At 40.3% G+C, this 27,269-nt stretch overlaps 2 protein-coding genes across 6 annotated transcripts; one reads left to right on the forward strand and one right to left on the reverse strand.

Annotated features, from left to right (window-relative positions):
* The first annotated feature begins 2,244 nt into the window (after positions 1 to 2,244).
* Positions 2,245 to 16,813, forward strand: cstf2 (cleavage stimulation factor, 3' pre-RNA, subunit 2). Of its 4 annotated transcripts, none has more exons than XM_063494744.1 (14): positions 2,245 to 2,345; positions 2,595 to 2,673; positions 2,789 to 2,958; positions 3,047 to 3,183; positions 4,043 to 4,162; positions 4,301 to 4,429; positions 7,160 to 7,277; positions 9,560 to 9,619; positions 14,114 to 14,213; positions 14,784 to 14,980; positions 15,085 to 15,209; positions 15,788 to 15,871; positions 16,271 to 16,423; positions 16,532 to 16,813. In XM_063494744.1, exons 1-13 carry the CDS (start codon positions 2,249 to 2,251, stop codon positions 16,394 to 16,396), a joined length of 1,542 nt encoding a protein of 513 aa, XP_063350814.1. In that variant the 5' UTR covers positions 2,245 to 2,248; the 3' UTR covers positions 16,397 to 16,423; positions 16,532 to 16,813. The 4 variants fall into 4 exon arrangements, with proteins under 4 accessions (XP_063350814.1, XP_063350806.1, XP_063350798.1 ...); XM_063494736.1 differs by having other exon boundaries at positions 16,271 to 16,413; XM_063494728.1 differs by having other exon boundaries at positions 16,271 to 16,813.
* Positions 16,814 to 16,888: 75 nt separating this feature from the next.
* nox1 (NADPH oxidase 1) lies at positions 16,889 to 26,950 on the reverse strand. 2 transcript variants are annotated; one of them, XM_063494774.1, is made up of 13 exons: positions 26,858 to 26,950; positions 26,587 to 26,682; positions 24,287 to 24,397; positions 22,987 to 23,071; positions 22,048 to 22,193; positions 21,422 to 21,603; positions 21,206 to 21,332; positions 21,018 to 21,110; positions 20,697 to 20,938; positions 19,073 to 19,235; positions 18,508 to 18,654; positions 18,261 to 18,385; positions 16,889 to 17,773 (listed from the first exon to the last, which is right to left on the reverse strand). In XM_063494774.1, the coding sequence occupies exons 1-13, from the start codon at positions 26,900 to 26,902 to the stop codon at positions 17,647 to 17,649; spliced, it is 1,689 nt and encodes a 562-aa protein (XP_063350844.1). In that variant the 5' UTR covers positions 26,903 to 26,950; the 3' UTR covers positions 16,889 to 17,646. The 2 variants fall into 2 exon arrangements, with proteins under 2 accessions (XP_063350844.1, XP_063350835.1); XM_063494765.1 differs by having other exon boundaries at positions 21,422 to 21,606.
* Positions 26,951 to 27,269: the final 319 nt, after the last annotated feature.

Raw genomic sequence — 27,269 nt, forward strand, 5'->3', positions numbered from 1 at the left:
TAATTTAGCTTCTTCTTTTTTTTGAGCCATTCAGAGGTGGAGGTGTGCTTGAGGTTCAAGGCACAAACTGACTGCAGGACATTTTCCTTCAGGATTTTCTGTTACAGAGATGAATTCATGGCTCCATCAATTACAGCATCCTGAACCATCAAAGTAGCTCCAGACCATCACACTAACAGCACCAAAAAAAGTTCAACTTATGTTGTCTTTTGGCAGCCTTTGTGTTCTTTTTGGTCATTAAGGGTCTTTCCTATTGTTAAATCATGAACACTGACCTTAACTGAGGCAAGTGATGCCTGCAATTCTTGACATGTTTTTCTGGGTTCTTTTGTGATCTCTGGGATGAGTCGACAATGTGCTCTTGGAGTAAATTTGGTAGGCAGGTTGCTCTGGTTAAGGTTCACCACTGTTCCAAGTTTTCTCCATTTGTGGGTAATGGCTCTCACTGTAGTTTGCTGGATCCTGAATCCCTAGAAACTAGTTTGCAACATCTTTGTAATAGATGCCCTTCAGTTCTTGAGTTTCTTTAGATTGTGGCATGATGTGTTGCTTTTTGAGATCCTTTAGCTTCCTTCACTTTATCAGACAGCTTCTATATAAATGACTTCTTCATTCAACTCAGGTTTAAAAAAAATTGTGGCTATTTACAGTTCATTCATGATTTCACAGGAAGTGCAGTACCTTTTTCACACAGAGGTAGGTAGGTTTGGGTAGTTTACCCGCCCCCCCCCCCCCCTTTTTTTCCCCCCGCCTGTCCCGTTTGGTTCTTTTGCCATCAGAATTATTGTCTAAAGGCAAAGAAAGATGCCCAACGGATTTACTTTACCAAATGGACCATCCCGGCCTTGCCGTATTGGTCTATTCGATTCACCTTTGTTTTTATTGTTTATTTTATTTTATTTTCACTTGCTACACACGGGACAGACATGACTGGGGGAAAGAAAAGGGAGAAAGAAAGAGAGGTAGGGAAAGAAAAACAGCGGGGAAGAGGAACAGTGATATAGGGCAAAAAACAAAAACCAACAAAACAAACAGACAAAAAATACATATATCAATCACCTGGATCACCTGTTGAGAAAGCAAAAAGAGAAAACAAGCAAAAAAAGAGAGCAATATAATAAACAACATCATCACGATGATCTATGTGAATATAACAGTAAATACTAAATATTGAATATTGTTGTGCAGCACGTAGGATCGACAGCGCACAGTGTGCTTTGAGGTAGGAGCCAAAAAGGGTGTAGTTTGTGTCTGTGAGCACCCGTGTGTACACCTGTGAGCATGAGCGCGCTTGCATTTAAAAGGTTCCTTCATGTAATAATCTGCTAGAGGTTGTGGGGAGCCATAGCCCCGTCCTCCAGGGCATGAAGCAGGTATGGAAGAGATCCAGGCTCCAGACATCCAGAGGCACAAGAGACCAAGGAAGACCAACGGAGGGGCAACCGTGCCACTCTCCCGGAAAGAGCTGAGGAGAGCCCCAGATGAGGGGTCACTCAGCAGCTGCGGAGCAGAAGCTTTCTGCTTCCCCCCTTTTTAAATGAAATCACCATTTAAAAACTGCAATTTGTATTTATCGGGGTTATCTTTGTCTAGAGGGCCAAACACTTTTTGACAGCACTGTATATTACTCATGAACAACAATGGCTTGTCTCTTACGCTGGGAGTTCTGTTTTTCTCTGGGTTGTTGCACTTATTACTTTTTTAATTATACTTTTTAATTAATTAAATAATAGGATAATAATAATATTCAACAGTTTAAAGTATCCACGGCTGCTTTTGCCTTCTCTTACTGTAACCCATTAATTAATAATAACAATTAATAATAGCAACAGGTGTGTGATTATCCAGGTGCACCAAAAAATTATACGTTACCACAGTTTTACTACATAAAATAAAATAGAAATAAAACAAAATAAAATAGTTGAACAAATAATAATTCTCGGCCTCGCTGACAATCCAAACCTCACTATTCAGTTAGCCAGGTGTTGCCAGTCCTATAATAACCCTCAACCGTTATAAAGTAAGCAGTTTTTAAATTAAAGAATCACTCACCAAACCTCCTTCTTCTTCGCCTACAAACAAGTGCTAATACTTATAAATAAAAACGTTTGTCAAGATGTTAGGAATGGTTGCGCTGCTGGGATTTTAATTTGGCCATTTTTCCCCCTTTTTTCCTTTTTTTTCTTTTTTTTTGAACGGATGTTGTCTCCTTCTAGTTTCCGGTGTAACATTAAATTCTGTCCCCAAAATGGCGAACGTATCTGCTGCCAACGCCGCTGCTGCGGTCGCAGCTGCAGCCGCGAATAGAGACCCAGCCGTTGACCGGTCACTACGATCAGTGTTCGGTAAGTTTGTTGCTTTTAGGTCGCTGTGTTTGGGTAAGTTTATCCTCTGGGTGCTAAGGGAGAATGCAAGTAAACGGGTTGTGAATGAAAACTTGCTAACATGGATGTCAGGCTAGTGTTGCTGTTAGCTGAACACCGCGCGAGGGAAAGTTAAAAAGAAATAGCAAGCAGGAGGAGCCTCGAATTACAAGTCCTTCTTCTGTTTATTGTCATACTAACACTAAATATTGTGTGTATTAATTGTTTTAGTGGGAAATATTCCGTATGAAGCCACAGAAGAACAGCTGAAAGACATCTTCTCTGAAGTCGGACTTGTTGTCAGTTTCAGGTGAGTGAAGGAACGCACTAGACGTGGTCCTCTCTGAACTAACACGTTTTATAGGGTTTTAATAAGTCCTTTTACACAGTCTTAAATGTGGATTGTTCCCTTTTCTTGTACTTAGGTTAGTGTATGACAGGGAGACAGGAAAGCCAAAGGGATATGGCTTCTGTGAATACCAAGACCAGGAGACTGCCCTCAGTGCCATGCGAAACCTGAATGGGAGAGAGTTTAGTGGTCGGGCTCTCCGTGTTGACAACGCAGCCAGTGAGAAGAACAAGGAAGAGCTGAAAAGTAAGTTTTTAATTTCCTCTCGAGTTTGTTTAGGTAAGCTGCTGGTCATAATCTGTTCCAATACCCAAGCTATTTTTGTCTTGCACAGGTTTGGGAACAGGAGCCCCCATTATTGAGTCTCCTTATGGAGACAGCGTCCAGCCAGAGGAGGCCCCAGAGTCCATCAGCAGAGCAGTAGCCAGTCTGCCACCTGAGCAGATGTTTGAACTCATGAAACAGATGAAGGTAGGGTGTCCCCCCTCATATACACTTATAACCATCTCCAGAGAGGAGTTTGAGATTGAGGTTTCTCTACTGTACTCTCGGTGAGAGGTGAACTTATCAGTAGTAGAATCATCTATCAAATGGGTAGTCTGTGGTGCATTTAAGAATTAATTTGATGACTTCATGTTCAGCTCTGTGTAAAACGTTATGGTCTCCTGTACACAGCCAAATTTAATAAAACCTCTCGTGTTTGAGCGTTTAAAAAATGCATGAAACAACAGTAAGTCTTAAAAAGTAAAAAATTAGTTTTCCCAGATGACATAATCTAAAACTGTATGTATGAGGCTCCTTACTCTTTTTTTATTGTCAGTAGTAAGGATGGTGACAAATGTTTCACACAGTCTGAATCACCTCCAGCTTGACTGTATGCAGATGCTCCTCCTTCCCTTTCATTAACAGAGGCTGTGCTGTGCAGCCTGCCACTCTCAGCTCTGCCAGTGAAGCCTCGTCTTTGCACAGCTGGTAGTCTGCTTCATTAAGCCCAAAGAAACACCACACTGCAGACGTCTGTTGCTCTACTCAGAAAGTCATTTGTTTCACCAAAAGCTTGTGTCAGTAGGACCGCTCCAGATGCTGATTGGAGTCAGTGGCTCCAGATTTAATAGTAGTGGTATTTCTGCAGATTTTGGTCTAATTCCTGTTTGTTATGGAGTTATGTCTGAGTCATGAGTGGGTAGCAAAAAGTGGTGGTGGGATTAAAAACCAGAGTGTGGTTTTTTTTGTTTTAAGTCTTTTAGGATATAGTCAGAAATTTTTCTTGTAGTTTCTAAAATCAGATCCTGTTGGTTTCAAAAAAATATTTTTCTCTCTCCCTCTCCAGCTGTGTGTGCAAAACAGTCCTCAGGAGGCACGGAACATGCTGCTGCAGAACCCTCAGCTGGCCTACGCTCTGCTGCAGGCCCAAGTGGTCATGAGGATTGTTGATCCTGAGATAGCCTTGGTGAGAATGAAGAGATGAGTCACAGTCAGAAGACAGTTGTTCTCGACTCAGTAAATGTTTATTCTGTCCTGCATTTTAAAGCCAAAGCAAGCAGTATTTTTATTTTATTTTTTTATGTTCCCCTCACTCCTTGTATAGAAAATGCTCCATCGTCAAACAACAGTCCAGCCTCTGATTCCCAGTGGACAGGGCGGAGGAGCACCGACGGTCACTTCTCCACCTACACAGCCCACCATGCCCGTGTCTCAGCCAGTGTCTCAACCTGTGGTAAGCAGAACATATCTTTTGTCATATTACTGTGTATTCTCTTCAACAAAATGTTCCCATTGTGGGTCCTGAAAAATGTACACGCATGCACGTGTTGCTGGGATGGCTGTAGCCCAGGAGGTAGAGCAGGTCATCTACTAATCAAAAGGTTAGAAGTTCAGTCTGGCTTCTCCAGCCTGCATGGCTAGTATCCTCGGGCAAGATACTGAGCCACAAGTTGGTCTCTGATGCATTCATTGATGTATGAATGTGTGAATGTTAGATAGAAAGCAATTAGGTGTAGAAAAAATGCTTGTATGAATGGGCAAATAAGGCATGTTGTATAAAGTGCTTTGCGTGCTTAGAAAAGCATTGTATATGAACCATTTCATTTTCCATTTACCATGGAGTGAATAAATACTGGTGAAAGGATCACAAAGTCTGGCCCACCAAAAGTCCCGGTCTGGCTTTCTAAAGTGTGAAAATGTGTGGGGTGGAAAGTTTAAAATATTTCTAGATCTCAACAAGTAGTTTGCTTGAGGTGTTTAAGTCTGTCCCAGCTGAGAGTGGGTGATAGGCCAGGTACATCCCGGACACGCACCAAGTCTATCACCGGGCTAACACAGAAAGACCATAATTCACGCTCACACTAACACCTACAGCCAGTTTAGAATCATCAGTTAACCTAAGATGCATGGGTGCACTTGAACAATTCATTTTGCTTATGAAGTTAAGTCCGTGGTGATCCGAATTCTCAAAATGATAAGGAACGGCTTCAGTGCTTCTTTTATTACTTCCTTTAGTAGATCATACGCTGAACCAACCTTTATGAAAGGAAAGTAGATCAATTTTATCTCATAATTCATAGCGAAGGACCATCTGAGCGTTCCTGAAAAACGATCAACATAACTGATAAAGTAGACCTGATCATGCAAATGTTATTTGTAAGTGCATTTTCCATTTCCATAACCTGGTGATATGTTTTTAATTTTTCTGTTAAACCCACTGGTTGTCTGTGAATAGGAGTTGGTTTGCATGAGAAGCGCAGATTTATATGTTCTCTAAATCCTGATCATACGCTGCATTAATTGATCTCAGTGCATTTGTTGTTTTGCCAGCTTTTAGGATTATCATCAATGAATTTTCACTTAGAGCCACCTTAGATAAGTGCTGGATACAGGGAATTTCATAGAGATCCTAAACAAGGAGGAGGGAATGAGTTGGATCAGTCTTCAGTAGGAAAAATAAGATGCTTTTCATTTTATAGGCTTTAAAGTTCCAGCACCTGTAATGATATGATGTTTTTCCCCAGTGGTTCTTGTTTATATGACCTGGACGAAACAACAATATAAGAACACTCTGGGGTGAAGTAAAATGTGCATTTTTTAATACATCTTTTGGACATTGTAGTTTCAACACTGCACCGTCACATTGTTAAAGAGCCTAGTGTATGTGCATTTGGATTCTCTGAGCACCACGCTTCTCTATTTCTAAGTCCTTATAACTTCCCCTTCACACCTCGTAGCTTTTTCACCGAGGTTAGGGAAAGGTGATTAGGAAAAGGACGCAGGAGGTTATTTTTGGGGGGCTGCTCAACTATACTACACGTTTTGGGGATGTGGGAGGAAACAAGAGAAACCATGCAGGGAGAACACAGAAACTCCACACAGAAAGGCCCCAGATGACTTGAAGGTTTGAACCAAGAATCTTATTGTTGTGAGGCAACGTCTGCACCACCATGTGGCATGGCAGTTTGTGGGTTAGTCCATTACTACATTTTAGAACAAGGATTTTCTGCTTTGGTTTAAAAAGAAAGTCACATCCACACAAGCACTGTATTGAAAAAAACCAAACCAAACCAGTGTCCGGTACTGTCAAGCAGCAGATGGCGATATAACCCTTAACCGTGTAGAAATGTTGGCCAATCAGATGCCTTGGGGCAACAATAACACAGGGTAGACTATGATACCAAAAAAGGAGGCACACACCTTTGACAGTGCAAGAGAAAATTTTTGGTTTCCTTGTTTACACAGAACCTGAGATTTGTTTGAGATTTGTTAATTTTTCAGTGACCTAAAATGGCTCTGTGTGGGGAAAAGCCCAAAGCACGCTTTTTTATAAAAAGCTACGTTTTTATAAAATACCTGTGTCGGTGTGGTCAGGGTGGAATTATAGAAAGGTAAAACCTACATGTAAAGGTTTTGTTCCTTTGTAGATCCCCTGTGAGCTGTAAATTTTAATAGCAGCAGTCTAACTATGAAAACACCAACACAATGTTGAAATTGTGCTATTTTCTTTACATCTTAAAGCTGTTTGTTATCTCTTTTGTAAGTGAATGGCTCAATAAATGTGACTATACTTTGTGCTGTAGGAGAGGAGGTCCCGCCCATTTGTGGTCAAACAGTGTGAATGTGGCCCATTAGCTAAAATGAGTTTGACACCCCTGCTGTAAGCAGTGCCTGATGGCAATGCTACTGCTTGTAGATTGGATGTTTTGCTACAAAGTTAGTCCAGAGCTGGCAGGAGTTCCAGCCCAAGCAAGAGCTCCATGCTTGAATTCATTCGTCTGATCTCAAACGACTGAGAAATGGAGCAAACATGCAGACAGAAATGTAACATAAATGTCACTTAACATGTTTTTGTCCTCAATGAGGGGATAAATCACCATATGTTCTCTTCTTTATAGATAAAGTTTTAGGAGATATTATTTCCATTCATTTCTTAATCATTTTTATTTTGTTATATCCTCAGCCCGGAATGCATGTCAATGGAGCACCCCAGATGATGCAGCCCCCTAACATGGGAGTTGTCCCTGGACCCATGCCTGTACCAGGACCTGGGCCTGGACCGGGACCAGTTGGACCTCCAGGTAATCATCAGACCATATGCACGCTTGAAATGGCAGAAGTTGTGAAATTGGTTGTGGTAGTGTGACTCTGGCCACTTGTAGTATAAAGTTACACAAACAAACCATAAATACAGGGCGGGTATATATCTCTAAGACATTAACTTTATAAAGCCATTAAACATTCAATAATCTACAATTGTTACAAATGTTCCAAGCATGTAAATGAATAAGCTGCATGAAGGCATGACTTAAATTTGAAAACCTGTCATATTTTATTAGCTGTTTTCTTTGGTGTATAAAACAATCACCAATAATGCTAATGTTTGTCGGTAGACGGCAGTAATTGAAAAGCAGTTTTTCAGTGCAGTGTTTCCTATTAGACAAAAGTGGATTCAAAAAGTATTTACCCCCTTTCTGTTTTTGCATACATTTTAATTTAAAGTGGATACAATTAGCATTATTTCTAGATTGGTCTTTGTAAAACGGTAATCTCAAAAGCTGAGATCTGTCATTTCTATTAGTTATCTCATGATTACTGTGGCAGTCATACTGTAGCCGGTAATTAGTATAACCACATATCCAGATGTGACTTATGTAGAATCTGAAGAATTTTGGTACCCAAAACTTTCTGGTGTCCAGTTGTTATTAGAGGATTTTTGTTCAGTTACCACTCCATGTGGTGAGTAGATTGGCTCAGGATTCAGAGGAGCACTCTGTGTGCCTCGTGATGTGCCTTATATTTGCTTTTTAAAATTCATCTCCATTCATAATCTGACACAGTCAGCACATGTAATGGGAAGTCGTGGCCTGGATATCGGTTATCTGTTATCTCGACATCAGCTGGCTAATCCGGAAGCCTGAAACATTGACCCCAGACATTAGCTGATGGGTTCCCAGATTCTGTGCATCTTATTTGCTTTAATTATTCTTGAGGTGTGTCTAAGGCTTTTTCTGCATTTACACCGGTGTTTTTTAAAGTGGTTCGTTTTCATGTGTTTTGGCCTTCGTCCACATGCAAACACAGTTTTTGTTCTGAAAGTGACCTTTGGGAAACGCCTTCCTTTGCTTCATTGATGCGCAGAGGTTTTGGCACGTGATGTCAGAGACTGTGGTTTTACCTTTTTTATTTACATTAATAAAAAAGGACATTTACATTTATTTACACATGAAGTGGTTTTTCCCAATAGGTTCTCACTGGCCAAAGTTTGTGGCCCACAAACTCTGGGGCAGGGACCGCTGGTGGGGCTTAGAGCCACCACAGGTAGAGCATGCACGACCAAGGGCAAAATATACACCGAAGTTAACTTTAGGTTGAGTTTGTTGATTGTGAAATGCTGGCCTTTTTTCCCCCATTTTTTTTAATAGCAATTCACCAAATTCAAAAATATCTAAAAAAAAAAAATCTAAAATTTGTGGGATCTGCACAGTGAGGACTTTTTCCCCCACCTTCTAAAGTGGGGCAGCCAAAACTGCGTTGTGTTTACATGCTTTTGACAGCACTTCAATTTTTTTTTCTTTTCTCATTTTCTTGTAGACAGACAGATTTCTGTGCATGAAGGTTTACAAACCCAAACACATGTGGCCTGCATCTAGAACTTGATTTGAAGTCCATCTGTAGCATGGATTAGAAAGGCACACCTGTTTTTACTGGATCCTGAAATCCAAACTGTTTGCTAGGATGAGGGAAAAAAAAGATAAGACATGAGGTCCATTTAACTCTATAGACCATTGTGATAAAATTGTTCCAAGGCATTGATTGAAAACAGGGGTTTCTTCTGTGTAACACAACAAGAAGAGCCTCATTATTTGAGGTGACCAAGAACCCAACAATCAGAGTTTGCATTTCCACCCAGAGAGTTCAGGTTTTGTCTCATCAGACCAGAAAATCTTTTCCTTCATGCTGATGGAGTCCTTTTAAATGCAGTTCCATGCAACTCTAGTGGAAGATTAAATCTACATGATAATTTCTTGCAAAAAAGGAAGGGGATCTGAATACTTACTGAATCCACTTAAGTCCAAACTTTGCACATGTCATGGCTCATTTGGATCAGTAGGTGTCACCACAGTCATATAAATAGTGGAAGTTTATCCACAACGATATACGCCATGTGTCCTCGTTATCATCTTCTGTTTTTGTTTTATCTTAAATCTTGTATGCCATCTTGATGATTTTGTAAAAGTTCCCTCTTCTTCACCCTTCTGTACCTTTATTTGTGCATGAGATGATTTCACGAGCGTGCTAAAATGGTGCTTTGCCCTCTTGAGTCTTGTCTCCTGTTCTTCTCACTTTAATGCTGGCTCAGGAAACCTTCAGCATTCTCCCACAGGATCGTCTGGTCAAGCTGCTATCGAGCGGCCTCAAGGTATCACTGTACCTCCTCGGTTCTTCAGTCAGGTCGCAGCCCTGCTAAGCAGTGACACTTTTCAAATATACAGCATATATTTTTGACAGCATTTCCACTATAGATAAAAATGACTCATCACACATGCAGCCTTTAGAGAAGTTCATAAATCTGTGTATATAATTATTACAATCTCAGAGCATTACCACAGCTACACAGGAATATACCAGGTCATGAGTATGGAGAAAGTGTGTATGAAAGTGCGTTGTTTTTTTTTTTTGTTTGTTTGTTTTTTTTCCTTTTGCATCATTACCTCGTCAGTAGAGGAAGTGGTGACAGCTGCAGAGTACTGTGCCATCATTTGGTTTTAAATTCTGATCACCTCCTTCCTATTTTAGTTGTAAAGAAGTGCATGCAGCACTTCTTAGAAAAAAAACAAAATAAATTATAGTAAAAGCATTAATCAAAAAGAAATGTGGCGAAATACCTCTGATGCTTGGTTGTAGATGTTCTGAGCATGTTAGTGAATGTAAAATCAATGTTTTGTTTTTTGTTGTTGTAAAGATATGCACAGTTGGGCTGATCAGCTCCAGATAACAGCAGCTGGGACCAGTTTGTGCAGATGGTGCAGGTGTTCAGCCTTCAGCTTACTTGTCATCCTGCACGGTGGAGCTTGATGTATTATCATGACAAGGAGTACTGATGAGATTTCATGGAGCGTTTATGTGATATAAAAGGAAGTTTAGACCGCCTCATAGTGACCTGCAGGTGCATCTGACGTCCCAGTTGGTATTGTTCCTACAACCATGTAATTATTGTTGTTCCAGGATCGTCATCACAGCCGCTTCAAAGTGTAAAATGCAACATTGTACGTGTAAAGAGGAGACTGGGGCGGATCAGTGGATCCATCTCACTTGGGATACCTGAGTTTATGTGCTGTTTGAGTTTTTTATAAGTTATTATATTTATTTATTTAATCTCTCTCTCTGTTGTAGTTTGGTTACTTTTAGGCACCAGAACAGTGCTGAACGTTTCAGTAAAAGTTGTTTGGGTTACATTTTCACTAACTATAAAAATCTGCAGAAACCGCTGAGGACAAATGTGTCAACAAATCCTAGTTGACAGCTTTGTGACACACCCCACCCACATTATGTGAATTGTTTTTACAATGGTTCGAGAAGGTTTTTTTTTTAATTCTTTTTGTCTGCTTCCTGGAAGCCTAACTTAAACTAATGACGTCACGGCAGTGTAACCGGGAATTTGTAATGATAGTCCTCGAGCAACATTAATCATGATGTTGTAGGAACAACAGTAACACGGGAATATCAGATAGCGGTACAAGTTCAGGTGTAATTGCAAGGTGGGTCATCTGAGTTTGGATCTAAACACTGGTCAGACAGGGTACACGGCCAGGTAATGGCTACACAGTAAGACCTTGAATCCTAAATGGGTGTTATCTGATTTCCACAGAACTGCAGCTTCTTCTGTACTTCTTGTCCTCGACATGTTTTTAGCTAGTTTTATCTGTCTCCTTCGTTTTTTTGCTCCTCTGTTCGAAATTTAACAGAATACAAATGAAGTTAAAAGCTTTCAGTCACTACTTTATTTGGGGGATTACAGAGTGATCAGCAGATTCTGCTGTTTGAAATTTGGCAAAGTTGGAAGGAGACTTGAGCTCCCATTGATCCAGACTGATGGATGTCGACCAGAGGAGATCTCCTGCTCGACACTTGTGCAATCTTAGTTTTTGAGGGGGTGGCGGGACATTTTTCTTTTCTGCCCAAAAGGCCTGCTCATTCTAATTTTCTCTGTTTATGTTACATTTTTAGCCGTGGCGCTGTTGCCATGGCAGTTTGGGCAAATTTGGGTTAGCGAGCCAGTGGCGTGGTGTTTCTCATCCATACACCTGTGTGCTTGCAGATATCTGACAAAAATGATTTGATTTTAATTATCAAACGAGATCTGTTTCTAAAATTGTAATAAATGATACTCACTGACTGCTGAGTTTTACAGAGCTACCACTCTTTTCTATAGAGTTGAGCCTGAAGGGTAACAAGTTCAGATGTGAGATGTTTATTATTGATAAAGACGGTTTATGGCAGTTGCTAAAGATAAAGATGAAAGCGGTGAAATTTCTCATACAGTGAAAGCCCTCTGTGTTAGCAGCATTCATTATTTGAAAAGGCACATGTCATTTGCACTAATGGAAAGAGACTACTTGGCCTTCTTTTTACTCCAGGAAAGCTTAGTCACTTGATAATGACATGAAATTGCTGGCTTTGCTTTCAAGCTGGACAGTACTGTTAAGAAGCGTATTACAATGAAGCTGCTTTGCTACTCTCTTGATTGGCTCTTGTTTGTGTTTGTAAGCATCACTTATCGCTTATGAAGTGAGGCTGAAGCCAGTTCAGTTTAAAAAAACAAACAAAAAACCCACAGCTATCAGAGCCCTTTTGGAGAGAGTGTAAACAGGTTATTGTGTTATAGACACAATTTTCAGATTGCTAAACACTTGACACACATCATAGAACTGCTGTTGTTTAAATAGGACGGCTATATCCGGGCTATGCTTGTTAAAAATGTGGCTGTGCTGTAGTTAGCTTTTACTACACTGGAGAGTGACTGGAGTGATATGTCACCATTTGTATCCCAGCGATACAAAGAGACACGCTTCCATGCAGTCCTCCAAGAATCCTCACTGCATGTCTCTTGAACCAGATGATGTAAGCAACTGGCGAATATTGATTGGCTGACAAGTGGGCGTAATAGAGAGGGGAACAATAGTGGAGTTGATCTAGAATGGGAGAACGACAAAAATAAAAAAAACTTCAAAGATCCAGAAAATAAAGCATGATAAGCACAGGCGATGGTTGATTTGGACACTCTTCATTGGTTTTAACTACCTGTTTTGCTTCAGCTCCTTGAATGTTGGTCAGTCAGATGTAGCGCAGAGCTAATTTCAAACATACAAGTACCCTCAGACCGGTTGTTGCACATACTTTGTACACTGCCTCAATCTGACAACAGAGCTCACTGCACGCAAAGGGGCAGCACCTGGAGTGGAGCAGACAGCATACACGCCACCTCTGCAAGACCATAAATTCTGCTTGAGACGATTCGAGCCCCAGCTGGGGCCTTTCTGTGTAGAGTTGCATGTCCTCTCTGTGCCTCTGTTTGTTCCAGGCAAGGTCCAAAGCATGCATGTTAAGTTAATTGGCGATTCTAAATTGGCTGTAGAAGTGAAGTAGATAAAGAGCTTTACATGTATAGAATAAAGTGTTTTATTAACGTATACTTATGCATGATTCATAGTCTGCTGCAGTTGGTCAGTTAGACTAGAAAATTTATAAATACAAATTACATCAGATTGCATTATAAGCGTACCCTTGTGTGCGCACCTCCCCCTTCACACATCAAGCACAATTTAGTCGAAATATGAGAACTGCTCATTCAAACCAGCGCAGACACGGCGTTGCTCTTACTCGGGTGCCCAGCAATAATCTTGACATGTTTGAAGGTGAATATATGACCAGTTGCTGTTGTTCTATATAATATAAACGCATTACATACATATATACAGAGCTTCACAGTTAACAATACTATATGTGAGGAACTAGTTGGCACTGCTTGACATCTGGAATACCATCTGCTTAGCTGTCATGACACTCTTCTACAAGTGCTGCTGAGAGGACTGTAAACAATGGAGTTGGTGCCGCTCTGCTGCACAAACACAGTAGCGTTACACTGACAAGGAGCCCAGATGATCTTTATCTTATCAGTTTCTTCTAAATTCGTTTTCCTTAGAGTAAATCAGAAGACATTAGCTTTCCCCGATCAACAGAAAAAGATCTATTCATTTGTAATGAATATATTTCTGCTTAAGTGCAGTAAATTAGCCTAATTTGCACTGAGCTAACTGATGGCATCATTATAGGTTGTTGCCTTAATGCTGTAACGCCGTATAAATGGACTATGAGACATCCATTGTTCTTGATCTTTTCTCTGCATGCCTCTGTTCGCCATGCTTTCATGGCCAAATAAGTAGGCGAACACTCTCAAATCAGCTTTCTGTATACGTGTGGGAGCAGAGTTTTTCTTTTTCTTGTTTTGTTTTTATATATTAGCTTTCAAATCTTTAGATCTGTATATTAATGCTGATGAGACCACAATGCTCTACCCTTCCTCCTCTTTGTGTGTGTGTGTGTGTGTGTGTGTGTGTGTGTGTGTGTGTGTGTCCGTGATGTATCCGTGTGTTGTGACCTTGTTCTGTGGCAGTTTGCTGTGGCCTTTGTGCAGTTTGAGCTAACTGTGTAGGTTTTTTCTTCTGAGCAAACACTCAGCTTTTTAGGAGTGTACGTGGTTCTTCTTAACTGGAATTTCAGCCCTTGGAGCTTTGAAAGTCATTCTTTATGATGACACATCTCCATTTCTTTTCACTAATTAACTGGCAGATGTTTCGTGTGTCATCTGTATTGTGTATGTGTTGTGGTTAAATTTATGAATTTTTCCTCTAAGGACCAGGCGGTATCCCCCCAAGAGGCCTACTGGGAGATGGTCCCAATGACCCCAGAGGAGGAACTCTGCTGTCTGTCACTGGAGAGGTCATAGACCCCAAGTAAGACATCCCATTTTACCTTAACAATACATTTGGGTGTGACTTTTAGGAGTGTCAGTTCCAGTCATTGATGTTGCAAGACTAAAGTCTTTATTTTGTCCTGGCTGATTTGGGGGAAATGTAATATTAAAGAAAGGTAAACAACAACTGAAACGCAAGTCTGGTCTCTGGCTGCACAAAACAGCAGGACACGGAAGATGGATGTGTCAGCTTGTCAACAGAGATGCTCACTGTATCTGCTGCCTTCTGCTTTAATAGTTCTCCAGGTGGAAAAATATAAATTAAAAGATGTATATTTTGTTGGATTCTTTTTCACGATTCACTAACACATGCATCTAATTTCCTGTGACTGGTTTTCTTAAAAAAAAATCCACCCTTCATCAGTGATGATAAAGCCCTACTCTACTCTACTACTGACCACAAATACTACTATATAGTAAAATCTGTGCTTAATATAGTTTGAGTTTTAATGCTAGACTATATCAAAGACCACTTTATGGTCTAAAAACTATGACTTATGCTGCGTTAGTTTTAAAAATGTTTAACTTCTCTCATTTTGTGTGCGTTTAGCCGGGGTTACATGGGACCTCCACCCCCCCACCAAGTTCCGCCTGTACACATGCCACAGATGGTAGGTGCACCCCCTCCAGATATGAGGCCTCCAATGGACATGAGAGGCCCACCCATGGGTGAACCGCGGAACATGATGGTTGACCCCAGGGCGGCCCCCATGATGGAGCCACGTGGACCCCCTATGGAAGCCAGAGGTACCTGCCCCTATGAGGCGTCATAGTTTGAGAAAATCTCGTACTTTGAGGGTAAATTCATCTGATTATGAGCACTTATGACAGTATTATGTGTCCTTATACAGGCCGTGATCCAAGGGCGATGGATGCTCGTGTTCCAGTTACGGGTCAGAGGGTTCCCATAGCACCAGGAATGCAAGGCCCTGTCCCTCATACAATGGGTCCAAATGCTCCTCCACCTGCAAGACCGGTACGTTTGCATCTCTGCATGTCTGTGTCAGCTGTGTGTTTTGGTTTAACTGGAATTTGCCAGGATAGGCATGGTTAGAAGTCAGAGGGTTAGCTCAGGTTAAGCGTTTTGGAGACAAAGTTAAAGAGACAGGGCTGAGATGTCAAATGGAGGGATAGTGGACATACCGGACAAAGGATTGCTAGAAAAAGATGAATTCCTCAGGAGGTTCATGGATGTAGTGACAGAGGAGGATGCTAAGGACAGGGTGAGATAGATATTGAAGATCTGCTGTTGCGATCCTTAAAGGGAACTGCCGAAAGAAGACCACTCGCATATATATAAGAGTCTTGATATTGTTATGACATCAGTTATACAGTTGTACGACTTGCGTTACTTCATTCTTACTTTAATTTTTTCCATATGTTTTCATCTATACTTCAGGGCTATCAGGGAATCAGAATGCTCTAAATTATTTCATAGGGAGCTTTTACAAAAGCACGAAAATCTGCAAAATACAAGAGAAATCTGTGCTGTCTGGATAATCATTCATGGGTAAAGAACTGTGATCTTACAGTAACACTGTATTTGATCTGCAGGGTGCTGGTATTTCTGGGGTTCCTCCATCAGGAGGAGGCTTCAGTCCAGGTCAGAATCAGGTTTCCACACAGGATCAAGAGAAGGTGAGTGTCACTCTTTGTCACTGCTGCATTTTTATCAGTCAGGAGGATGAGTCGGTTAAAAATATCTCAGTATAATTACTTCTGAAGTATTTTATACCAACTACTGAGTTGTAGTAACATGCACGTAACACGTAAAATAAATGACCTGTGTTTTCATTATCAGCTCACTGAAAGCCTCCTTTCTGCATTCCTGATCATTGATTGCACATGTTTGCCTTACCTGAGAACAGTAACTATTGTTATTCTGGAACAATAGCTGGCAAAGTATAAACGCTTTTGGCAAAGCTGTATGATTTCTGTGTTATCGAACACTATCATTAGACTGTCATTTCTGTTCAGTTTGTTGGCCAGAAAAACACGTTTAACCTGCTCAGCAACATTTTCATTTTCCTCTTTCAGGCTGCCCTCATCATGCAGGTCTTGCAGTTGACCCCAGAACAGATCGCAATGTTGCCGCCGGAGCAGCGGCAGAGCATCCTTATCCTCAAAGAGCAGATTCAGAAGACGGCGAGTGGGGCACCTTGATGGTCTGACTGATTAAAGTACTGAAAAGTCAGAGCTTCTTTCTTTCCAGTCGCAAATAAAACCTTAGCGCTAGAGTCAAAGGTTTTTGAAGTGTTGTGACATCCTCCTTTTTTTCCCCCCATTTCATCATGTCAGAATTTCCCGTCTGCCCCACTTGGACCAGGCTGCAAAGTGTGAACAGATCTGAAGATATCCCATCTTAGTCTGGAATATTGTACCTGTTCTTTTTGTTTTAAATCATGTTTGTTTTGTGTGAGAGTAACATTGATTCACGTGGAGGCAAGAAAAAGTCACTTTCTATGGTGATGATGGTGAATGTTGAACTTGTATAAAAGCTAGAGCAAGAATGTCACGTTTTTGTTTTTCCCCTAGAAAAGCCAACTGTTGTTATGTTGTAGCTGTTTTGTGAATAAAACAACAAAAATACACCAATTGCCTTTATTTTCTTTTATTCATGAGAAATTATTTACAAGAAAAACAGCAGGTAAATTATTTTCTTCCACATCTTTAAAGGATCATTAACCACTAACTTAATGACTAGCATGGTTTTATCTTTCACATTTTTCTGATAAGGAAACGCTCGAGAATACAGGAGGTCGTAATTGTGCATCATATTTTTCCAGTAAACCTGTTTCCTGTTTAGAAACTCTTGCCAAGAAAAAAAAAGTAAGTTTTTTGTATCCTGTTACACGCATGCATTCAAACAACAATGGGTTATATACAGTAGAAACCGTGCATCAGCCGTGTAATCAGTTGTCTTGAGTGGAAGATATACGATTATAAGATCATAATGAATAGTAAATATACTCACTCCATTTGTGAGTATTTTGTAAAGTAAAAGTTTTTCACGTTCTGTCAACACCTTCATATTCAGTAGATGTAAGAACCAAGGTCCTCGTCTTAATAACAGCATAAATCGTCCCTGTAACTTTAGTCAAGCACTAAAATAATGCAGCCTAATATGACACAAATATATAATATATATGTAGCCTCAGTGATTTCTTACTTCACAATGGAAAAAAATGGAGCAAATCCCTGAGCACCACTGATTAAAATGACCCACCATGCCTCTGTACTCCCTTCAGAGTAGATGAGGAAGGTCTGTAAACACTCGTCCTGTCACACTGGTTTTCCTCGATGTTTTGACATTTCTCTTCTGAAGTTAGACAAAGTTCCAACTGATTGTTATCCTTTGAAATATGTGAATGCGCGCTTCCTGTTTTTCTCTCGTTTACGTTTTTTTTTTTTGCTCAGAAGTTCTCCTTGTTGAAGTAAAATCTGGTCTTGCGAGGATCCACGTCAGAGTATTTGGCACATTTCTTCTCCAGGACTTTCCCCAGAGCTTCAGGGCCGCACAAGAAAGTTCCCACAATGGACCTAAAACACACAGAAAAACAAAACAAAGCTGCTTTATCATTCAAACTTTTCTTCCATTCATTCATTTTACAGCTATGAAAACGTGCTCGTTTTCAGATTCTACATGCTGTTACAATCAATAAAACACACATAGTGGATTCAGCCTCCTGCAGTTTTTGTGTAGTTGGTGTTGCAGACTTTATATTTAAGCAGTTTAAAAGGTCAAAGCCTATTAATTCAGACTTAATAATCCATAATGACAAAATGAAACTTTTTTAGTCTTTAGTTGTTAGTTGTTTCCTCAAGTGCATTACACTTGAGGAAACAACTATTATTTCATTAAGACAATATCATCTTTACATTAATATTATTAGACCCAACATATTGAAATAAGCAGATTTCAAAGCTTTAAGGTAACTTTTTAAAAGTTCTTGTTCTTCTGAGTCTTTTTAAGCACTCGTTTGAATCCAGAGAATTAAAGACACTTTTTTGTTTTTCTTAAGCTTACGTGGGGTTCTCTTTGCGGACTTGTTCAAACTCCTTGTCCCAGATGGGCCGGCCATAGTGAGTCTTCTGTTTGAGCCCAGTGACTACATCAGTGTCCTCATCAAAGTGAACCATAACGTGAGTAGCCTGTGGAGGGAGGAGGGAGAGAAAAAAAACCCCCACTGAGCTTGAGATGAAATGATATGAAACTGCTGTTGTGGACTTTGGTCTGAGGGTGGAGTAGGTTGATGACTGATTCACACACGTACGTGGCTCTGATCCCATCCAGTCAAGTAGAGTTTATAGGTGAGGAAATTCCCCATGCCTCTCTCCTCCATCTCTTTCTCCAGCACCTGTAGAAGGTCGGCAAACCACTCAAAGGCGTGTGTTTCCCGGCAGAGCCAGTAGAAATAAATCTGGAACCAGGAAGCAAATGCATGTTAAACAATGACTCATCCTCTGGCATGGGTGTGCTGTTTAAAACACAAGCATCTTTATTTACAGGACAATTGAAGGCCCGGTATTAGGTTTGAATAGAAGAAGTGAGCTGGTTTGATTTCACACAAACATAAGGTCAAAAGCATTTAATAACAAACACTAACGTTATTGTTGTCCCCAACCCTTGGGGATAAAGAAATAATCCTTATATGAATTGGTTTCATCTACTTAATAATTTATGTGGTCATATGATGTGAACATACAAGCAAATATTAGAGTGGGTGGATGAAAATATATATCACTTTTGTGTATATGATCATGATAGTCCCATTTAAAAAACAAACAAAAACAAAACGATTAAAAACAGGCTGATGGGGAGCAGTTGGGTTAAGTTACCTTCCTGGTGCGCAGTTTAGGATCAGAGTCTTTGAACTTGTACCAGATGGACTTGAGGATGGAGGCAAATGGAGTGACGCCGATGCCGGCACCGATCAGCATGCTGACCTCGTAGTCGAACACATCCTCGCTGGCTGTGCCAAAAGGTCCATCCACGCCCAACCTGAGGGCAAAAAGAAATTTTTTTAACAAGAAAAATAAACTACAGGTTTTGAGATATCTTCAAAGAGCTAGTTGTAGGTTGTCAAGAAACGAGTTGCTGGATGTGACTTTGGACGTCAGTATCAGTTTGTAAAGGTTTTGATTTTTTGTGGCGTACTCCAAGGCTCCCTCTTAGGCTTGTTATAGTTTAAATATACATGTATTGTTGCTTATTGCTATGCTATAATCTTCAGTTTTTGTTTGTTTGTTTTGAGGATGTAATATTCTGAATGGCAACACAATTTTTCCAGTTACATAACAGAATGACAAAAGTTTTTATCAATAATCAAAAACAATTAAAGTACTAGTAGTACTCGTTAAACCAACTCTTTGGTGTAACTAGGGCATTTGTCTGAAATATGAGTGTCATTTATGACTCTGTGTCAAAATTCACATGAGCAATCACAAATTCATTTCACATATGCATTTATTAGCATCTGTCTTTGTTAATCATACAATCATAGCCATAAGTGAGCCTTGCAACACATGAGTCGTGCCAGACTTAGCAGTCCCATTTAATTAAAGCCCTTTATTTCAGACCAAATTTAATTGTAAAGTTGATATTGCTATGTCATGCACTTATTGTGCATTTTTGTGGGCGACTCTGTCCGTCTCACCTAAGTTTCAAACTGCATTCCTGAACTTTGGAGACGACTCCTGGGAAATCGGTTTTTAAATTTGTATAAGTAGGTAATCTGGATAAATGCCACATACCAATCCACACCCTTTTTAATCTCAGCTAAATTGCAGTGACTGTTTCTTTTTATTCATGCACAATACTCATTCATACAAAGAGTGAAACTGTAATCTCACTGCAAAGATTTCAAAAATACTGTTTGATCCTTGGCTCTAAAAGACAACACTGTGACAAAGTGCAAATTGGAATCTGTTTATGAATGTACAATAAAAACCCTTGAAAAAAGCTGCAATGTTGATCTTGTGAGAAAACTTAGTTACCATTGATCTCATTACAGTGAATAAACGTTCCATATATGTAGGTTAGTTGGCTTAACAGCCTCCATTAAAGTATCTGGAAACATGAAATTTGATTTCTCCTAAAAATGTTTAATAATGGCATCAGTCTGGATACTTTGTACACAGTTATGCACGCTTACACTGTATACAAGTTCAAGGTGGGATCACCTGAGGCAATCTGAGTGTGTCATCTTGCTCAGAGATGCTTTGACATTTGGACTGGAGGGGCCGGGGATTGAACCATTGACGTTTCGATTGGCAGAAGGTGTTGCTTCTGTTTTCTTGAGAGTCATGTATTTTTGTGGTGTTACAGTTTTAGACAAAAACAATAGTTTTGATTTTACCCAGAAAAATTAGAAGCTTAAAAAAAACAACAAATTACAGGTAGCAATAGTTACCTCCTCATGAAACATCTACAGTAACAGATTGGTCAGATTGTTTGACTCACTTGGGTCCCTCTGCTCCCTCTGGTACCTTCTTCATGATTTCGATGAGTCTGTCGGTCCAGTCACCTGCCGAGCGGATGTGGATGCTGAAGAAATCCTCCTCAGGCGCAGAGGTCATGGTGAACGGGTGCCACTCCAGCTGTGAGATGGCTGGGCAGTTGACGAAGACGTACTGACCCACCTCCATTGTGAAACCATTCTTTATCAGCTGCAGCTCCAGCACTTTAGAGGGTCGCATGACAATCTGAAGACAAAGCACATGGATTAGGATCCCATGCAAAATAAGTGGAAGAAGCAGCAGGTGAAATGTGAGTCTAACATACCTTCTTGTATCGTACTCTCTGCATGTAACGAATGAAACGAACCAGGCGCTCACAGAGATAAATAACCATCGGGCCAATCACATACATCCAGGTCTGAAAAAAAAAAAACCAAGAAGAGGTGTGATTACATTAACGAGGTTTCACTGATGAAGTTTTTAATTTACTACTCTCTGTACAAAAGGACAAACCTGTGGAAACCCTCCTGCAAACTGAGGGATGGGACACTCAGGAATCTGTCCCCAGTCATCAGGGCGATCTTTACAAAAAGTTGTGTTGTGTGGTGGATTTGTCTTCTGCTGGCTCCTCACAATGCGCCTGCAGGTGCAAATTGCACAAATGAAACCTGCTTGCAAAAATAACAACATGCAAGCCAAAGTCAACAAAGGCTGAAGCCTGTCTCGTACCCGGCTCCGTGGAAGACGAGACCAGCGAAGAAGATGATGAAGAGGTGGTGCGTGTACCAGAACACTTCAAAGTAGCTGCGCCTGATGACCTCCATGGAGGAGGTGATGATGAGGATGAGCGCAAGAGTGATGACGACACCAGTGAGGCCGGCGATGGTGGTGAAGGCAAAGTAGGTGGGAATCTGCTGAGGATCCTGAGACACAAGCAGACGCGTGAGCTTTCAGCCAACTTGGTCACAGTGTTCACATGTCCAATGAAGTATCCCCAGATTTAATTATTGGACTGGCATCAACAGTTTCCAGTTGATCCATTAGCAGAGCAGAACTCCCCTTTAAGTTTGCAAGCAGCACATTTATAAGTTGTTTTATTTAAATTGTATTATTATTTTGTCTTCATTAGACACAGTAAAAGGGTCTCAGGTCAAAAATGAACCTGGGCTAACTACATTAAGTCATGAGACATGTGGTCATCTGCTTCACCTGTGAGCGAAAGCGGCACCCCCACATTTTACAGTTTGATAAATGATAAGTATGAGTCCTGTTATTTGTTTTATGCAAAGCTCTGTATTTGTTGAGAGATGCGTTTCATTTCATGTCAGTTTCGGAGCAATCAGTAGATGACTTACAAGGTTGGTTATACGGACTGGATTCAGGTAGGTGGTGTTTTTTGTGTCAGCCAGATCGGACAGAGCGGTGCTGAGCTCGTCGTCAAGACCTTGTCTACTGTTGTTGTACCGCTCCAGGTTGAACAAATGAGCGATCGTATGAACAGCTGTGACAAGACAGAGGAGACACGTTACGGCTGCTTTATGTAGTTTTGTATTTGTTTGCAAAAAAAAAGAAAAAAGTTGTGAAAAGTGTTTTTAACAAGTTGATCAAAGGAAACAGTTCAAGCTTTTTGAGTTTCAAATATTTGCAGTCGCTCGTTTGAGAAAAGGTTTTTGTTATCATATGTTCTTAGTCATTTATTTTTACACTGTTTCCCTGTAACTTGTCTTGCCAAAATTAATTCCAGATCTTTACTTAACACTTGTCGACCTGTGTGTGTGTTGTGTGTGTGGTTTCCCTAGCTGCGTGATTGAGGGAAGGAAGGGGAAAAAATTAATCTTACTGTAACTTCACAATAGACTGAGATATGTTTTACTGTGACACTTGAGTAAACATGTGCTTATTACTCATGTAGGCACATTTGCAGAGTGTGGCGAATAGTTAACACCCATGCACGTCATTTCAAAAATGACGTGCATGGGTGTCATTTTCTTTTCAAAAACACGTTTTTGAAAAGAAAGTGAGAAGTTTGTCTCTTTGTCTTTTATTGTTGGAGCATAATTCATGTCGCTATGACTATAGCACAACTATAGCACCTAAAAAAAAAACCCAAACCCCCCCCCCCCAAAAAAACAATAGACAGAAACAACATTGAAATGTCATCTTTAAACGGAAGAATATTGCCAGATTTTATTCCAATATCTACTTAAAAGAGACATAAGGGACATAAGGAGGACCAGACGCACAATTCACCTTACATTGCGTTTACCATATAAATTAAATTCACCATTACATACCTGTCATCAGAGCAATCATGTATGCCACCAGCTTGTGGAAAGTCAAATTCTTGTCCAATTGTTTCCTCATTGTTCTGCTGCAACGCTGAAAAGACAAAGAAAGAAAGGGAGTGAACGGCAAAACATGGGAGAGACATTCTTACAAAACAGAAAGCTACCCAACCTGATGAGTTATCCTTTCTCTGTAATAATCTCCGCAAGCAGTAAAAGGTAACTTAAGCTCTAAGCACAAAGCAAATTAAACCTTACATAGTTTGACAGCATGAGAAACCTGCACAAGCATGCAGAGAACATGCAAACTCAACACAAAACAGGCATGAGATGTCAGGGGTTTGATTCCAGGACACCTTACGAGTGCACCACATTGTTATGCTGGTTCATGGTGTCTGAGGTTGTGGGTGGCCACCCGACCAGTTTTGGGGGTTTATTTTTGCAGCCAGCACAGATGGTACCTTCCCAAAGAAAAAAGTACTATAGCCTACTAACTATTAGACTTAATAGTTACTATATACAATAATGGACTTCTATACATTTTACATCAGATGAAAACAGATTCAGATAATTATTTATTAAAAGCTAGACATGAGAATAAGAAAAAAAAGAGTATTTCTTTGTACCCCCCTTTCCCTGTTAATGCCCTACCTGCCCCCCCTGGCAAAACTTTGCTAGATCCGCCCCTGCACAGTTACCAGCTGTCAGCTATGTAGAAAAGGATCCTGGTGTAGAAAGTAATATTAAATAAATTCTAACAACAGCTTATCAAGCTTAAACGCGCTGCTGTTGTTTATCCGTTTATTGTTTCGTCTTTCTGGCGTAAAGTGGGCGATAAACAAACAAGAGAGACGGACTCACGACAGAAAAGCCGATCAGTTTCATGATTGAAGTAGCAACAGGAGAGGGAGGGGGAGAGAAGAAGAGGCAGTCGCTCCATATATCGGGTCTTAAGTTTAAGTGGGAATGCTTTACTAACATTCAGAGATGAACTTACACACTTGCTTTACTTCTCTCTGGGATAACTTTCTCGGAGATGAAATGACGGTTTGGAAGCACGTAGAGGCTCCAAATGCTCACCGCCTACACGCCACAGCCGCTCTATCACGTGACGCATACTGCTCCGACGTGCTTAAGGTTATGAGCTGGGTTACGCCATGTCGCAAATTTTGTGAGATGCTTTGTGGTATTTAATGGATCGTATTACATTTTTTCTCTCTCCGATATCCGATCCAGTAATTTAGGTCAGTATCGGACCGATACGTAAAATCGGATCGGTCCATCCCTAATGAAAACATGAGGAACTTACCACAAAAGAGCCTCGGAGCAGAGACAGCAGGTTCCTGCACACTGGGAGGAGGATGAGCATGCAGTTAAAGTTGAGGACAGCTGCAGGAGCTCTGGCCCAAGGCAAAGCAGACTAAAATAAAAAAGCATCTTCATATGAGCATCATTTCAAGTAAATCACAGAGGGTAGTAGTCATTGCATTTTCTTATATACTGCACTTAAGTTCCTATTTCCATTTAAAGGCGTTACCCTCCACCACATTTGCCGTACTGCTGGACCTGGCCTCTTCACTGTTGCTAAAAAGAGAGTCTGCTGTCAGTTAGAGAAATTCCCCCCTTAAATCTTACACATTGCTTATTTAAATAACCATTGGGGGTCCAACGATGTTGAATTTTTAATATGGCAAAGTTCTAAGAAGTAGGGGAGACCGGGGATAGTTGTAACGTGGGTCAGTTGTAACACTTCCAATTTCTCCAATCAGGGCTAAGTTTCAAATGATGTGATTCATCCTGTGCATGCCCAATTCAGTTCTGTTATCACATGTGAAAAATCAGCACATTTTGTCAAACACAGACAATTTAACACGAAAAAAAGTAATTCATATGCCAAAAAGTAAGTTTTTCTACTTTATTTCAATTTCTAATAGCATTATCTGCTTTGCAGTTAAACTCATCAAACTTAAATTATGTTATTTGTATGTCTATGGGGATATATTCTGTGTAGGTCTTTAGTGCTAATGTTTTAGCCGTTGGCTGTAATGTTAGCTAATTCATGGCTATAGGAGTCTGGGTTAGTTGTAACAATAATGCAGATGTTACAACTTACCACACTATTACTTTAACTCATATTAAACAAGTTGGGGCAACGACATCAGCAGAGAGAGGTTCACTGGTCACCTTTGTATATGCGGTTGTGGCCACTGTTTGTGTTCCCACACATACATTATGCAGACCACTTTGTCAGAGATGGACCAGTAGGAAGTATTGGTAGTGGAAATAAATCAGGATGGGTGCAAGAAACAGATTTCCTCATCTTTCTGAAGCACTTTGCAAACCACATCAAGGTAAGCCATGATAAAAAGTAATGGAATTGCGATGCTGGTGCACAACTACATTTTTTCAGCTTCACTGTTATGTTCAAAAGTTGGTGCAAGAGTTGTAGGTTATAATGCCCACTGAGCCAATGAGGCCAAACTCAAGGAAGACCAACCAAAATTAATGAAATATTCAGTTGCAGAAAATTCCATCATTTGTCTTTTTTGGGTGGTTGGAATATGTTCAAAAGCTGGATTTCTGCATTCTGTCACACACACATAGCTACATAAATGGCTCTATGTGCATTCATGTGTTGAATAAACAAAGATTACATGTTAATGTTTTGTCAGTACCCTTATTTCATTGTGTTACATTTCACCCCAGGATATGTTACAACTAACCCAGACTATGGGGTTAATTGTAACATTTCACTCTTTGTGTTTGAGACCATACCATCCAATGGGTAGTTGTGCTGCAGAGAAAATAGCTGCACTATTTAATAGCAGAGACATGTAAATACTTTGCATTAAATTTTGAATCCACTACCTTAAAAGAGCTCCAATTTACAGACAGAAATGTCAAAAATGTTACAACTATCCCCGGTCTCCCCTACTTCTGTGTGATTGCATGCGGCTTGAACACGCGAAGTTGCAGTTTACATGAATTAAAATACATTCGGTATGTATTAAAGACATTTATGCGGTCAAAAAGGAAGAATCTAGTGCCTCCACGCCTCACAACAACTTATGGGCAGATTAAGGTACATGTTTCTGAGTCATATGCGGTTTTAATTAATACACTGTATTTAAAAATCAGTTGAGATCGAAGTTAAAAACAAACGTACTTTTATTGCTATATTATATGTTTCTCTGACAGTTTAGCTTAATCTCTTGGAGATGAACGGTTGAAGAGACATTCAAAAACCATCATCTTTACAAGAATGGGACAGACAACTTGAAAAATAACAGTCTCCAAACGAAGCACTATATATAAAGGGGAAAACATATATATACAAATAGTCTATGTGTGACATAAACTCGCTTTTCTTCTATATTACTGTAATTCGTACTTGTCATTGTTGATGCAGTTTAACATAGTTTCGACACAGAGCATTTAAGTTAAAAGCTCAACACCATTGCTATTCTCAGCTATTTACATCCCCGTTCGTCTGAACTTAAATTCATTTAAAGAGAAGCAGTAATTGTTTTTTTCTTGTGCATATGAGCGCTCCCTCCACCCGCGTGTAAAAGTAACGAACCCAGCATCATAACAAAGATCTTTACTCACCCCTAAAAGATGACGCGTGTAGAAGAACTGCGGCCCCAAGTCGTAGAAGAAATAAAAATACACAAAAAGGAAGATGTTGATGGCCATCCACACAAACTGCAAACATAACCAGAACCATGTTTCCATCACACAATGGTTGCAAGCATTGAAAAATGTATTTGAAATACGTGACTTTGCGCACTAAAGCTGTGCGTAAATGTCCCACATCTGCGTTTACAAAACTCCTCCGTTGAAAAATGAAATTGCAAACGTGTGAATATGAAAAACTTACCAGTATGAAGGCTGAAAAGCCGTAGTTGACAATGCAGTTCGCCATGTTGAGCTCTTTATCTCGACTCACTGCATCCTTAACCTGCTGGCACTTTTATTTCATACCTGCTCGTCTGGACTCCTCCTTCATTTACAGGTGTGTGATGGTGATGAGACAAAGAAACAAAAGCAGCAGTGGCTGAAATTGCGCTGTTCAGGAAGTTTTCCTGAGTCTTGCTGATCGCATTCCTACCTCCCGGAAACCGGATCAACTGTAATGGATGGCAGGAATGAGGAAGTATATGTTGCACAATAACATATATCTCACTTTGCCGATCGGCTATGCAAGTTGTTCTATGGCAAGAAAAGGTGTACTACTGTATATGTAAATGCAATAGAAGAAAAATAAAGAAAAAGCAAGCCTGAATATTCAG

The sequence above is a fragment of the Pelmatolapia mariae genome, linkage group LG2, assembly GCF_036321145.2.
Source record: "Pelmatolapia mariae isolate MD_Pm_ZW linkage group LG2, Pm_UMD_F_2, whole genome shotgun sequence".
Classification (NCBI taxonomy): Eukaryota; Metazoa; Chordata; class Actinopteri; order Cichliformes; family Cichlidae; genus Pelmatolapia; species Pelmatolapia mariae.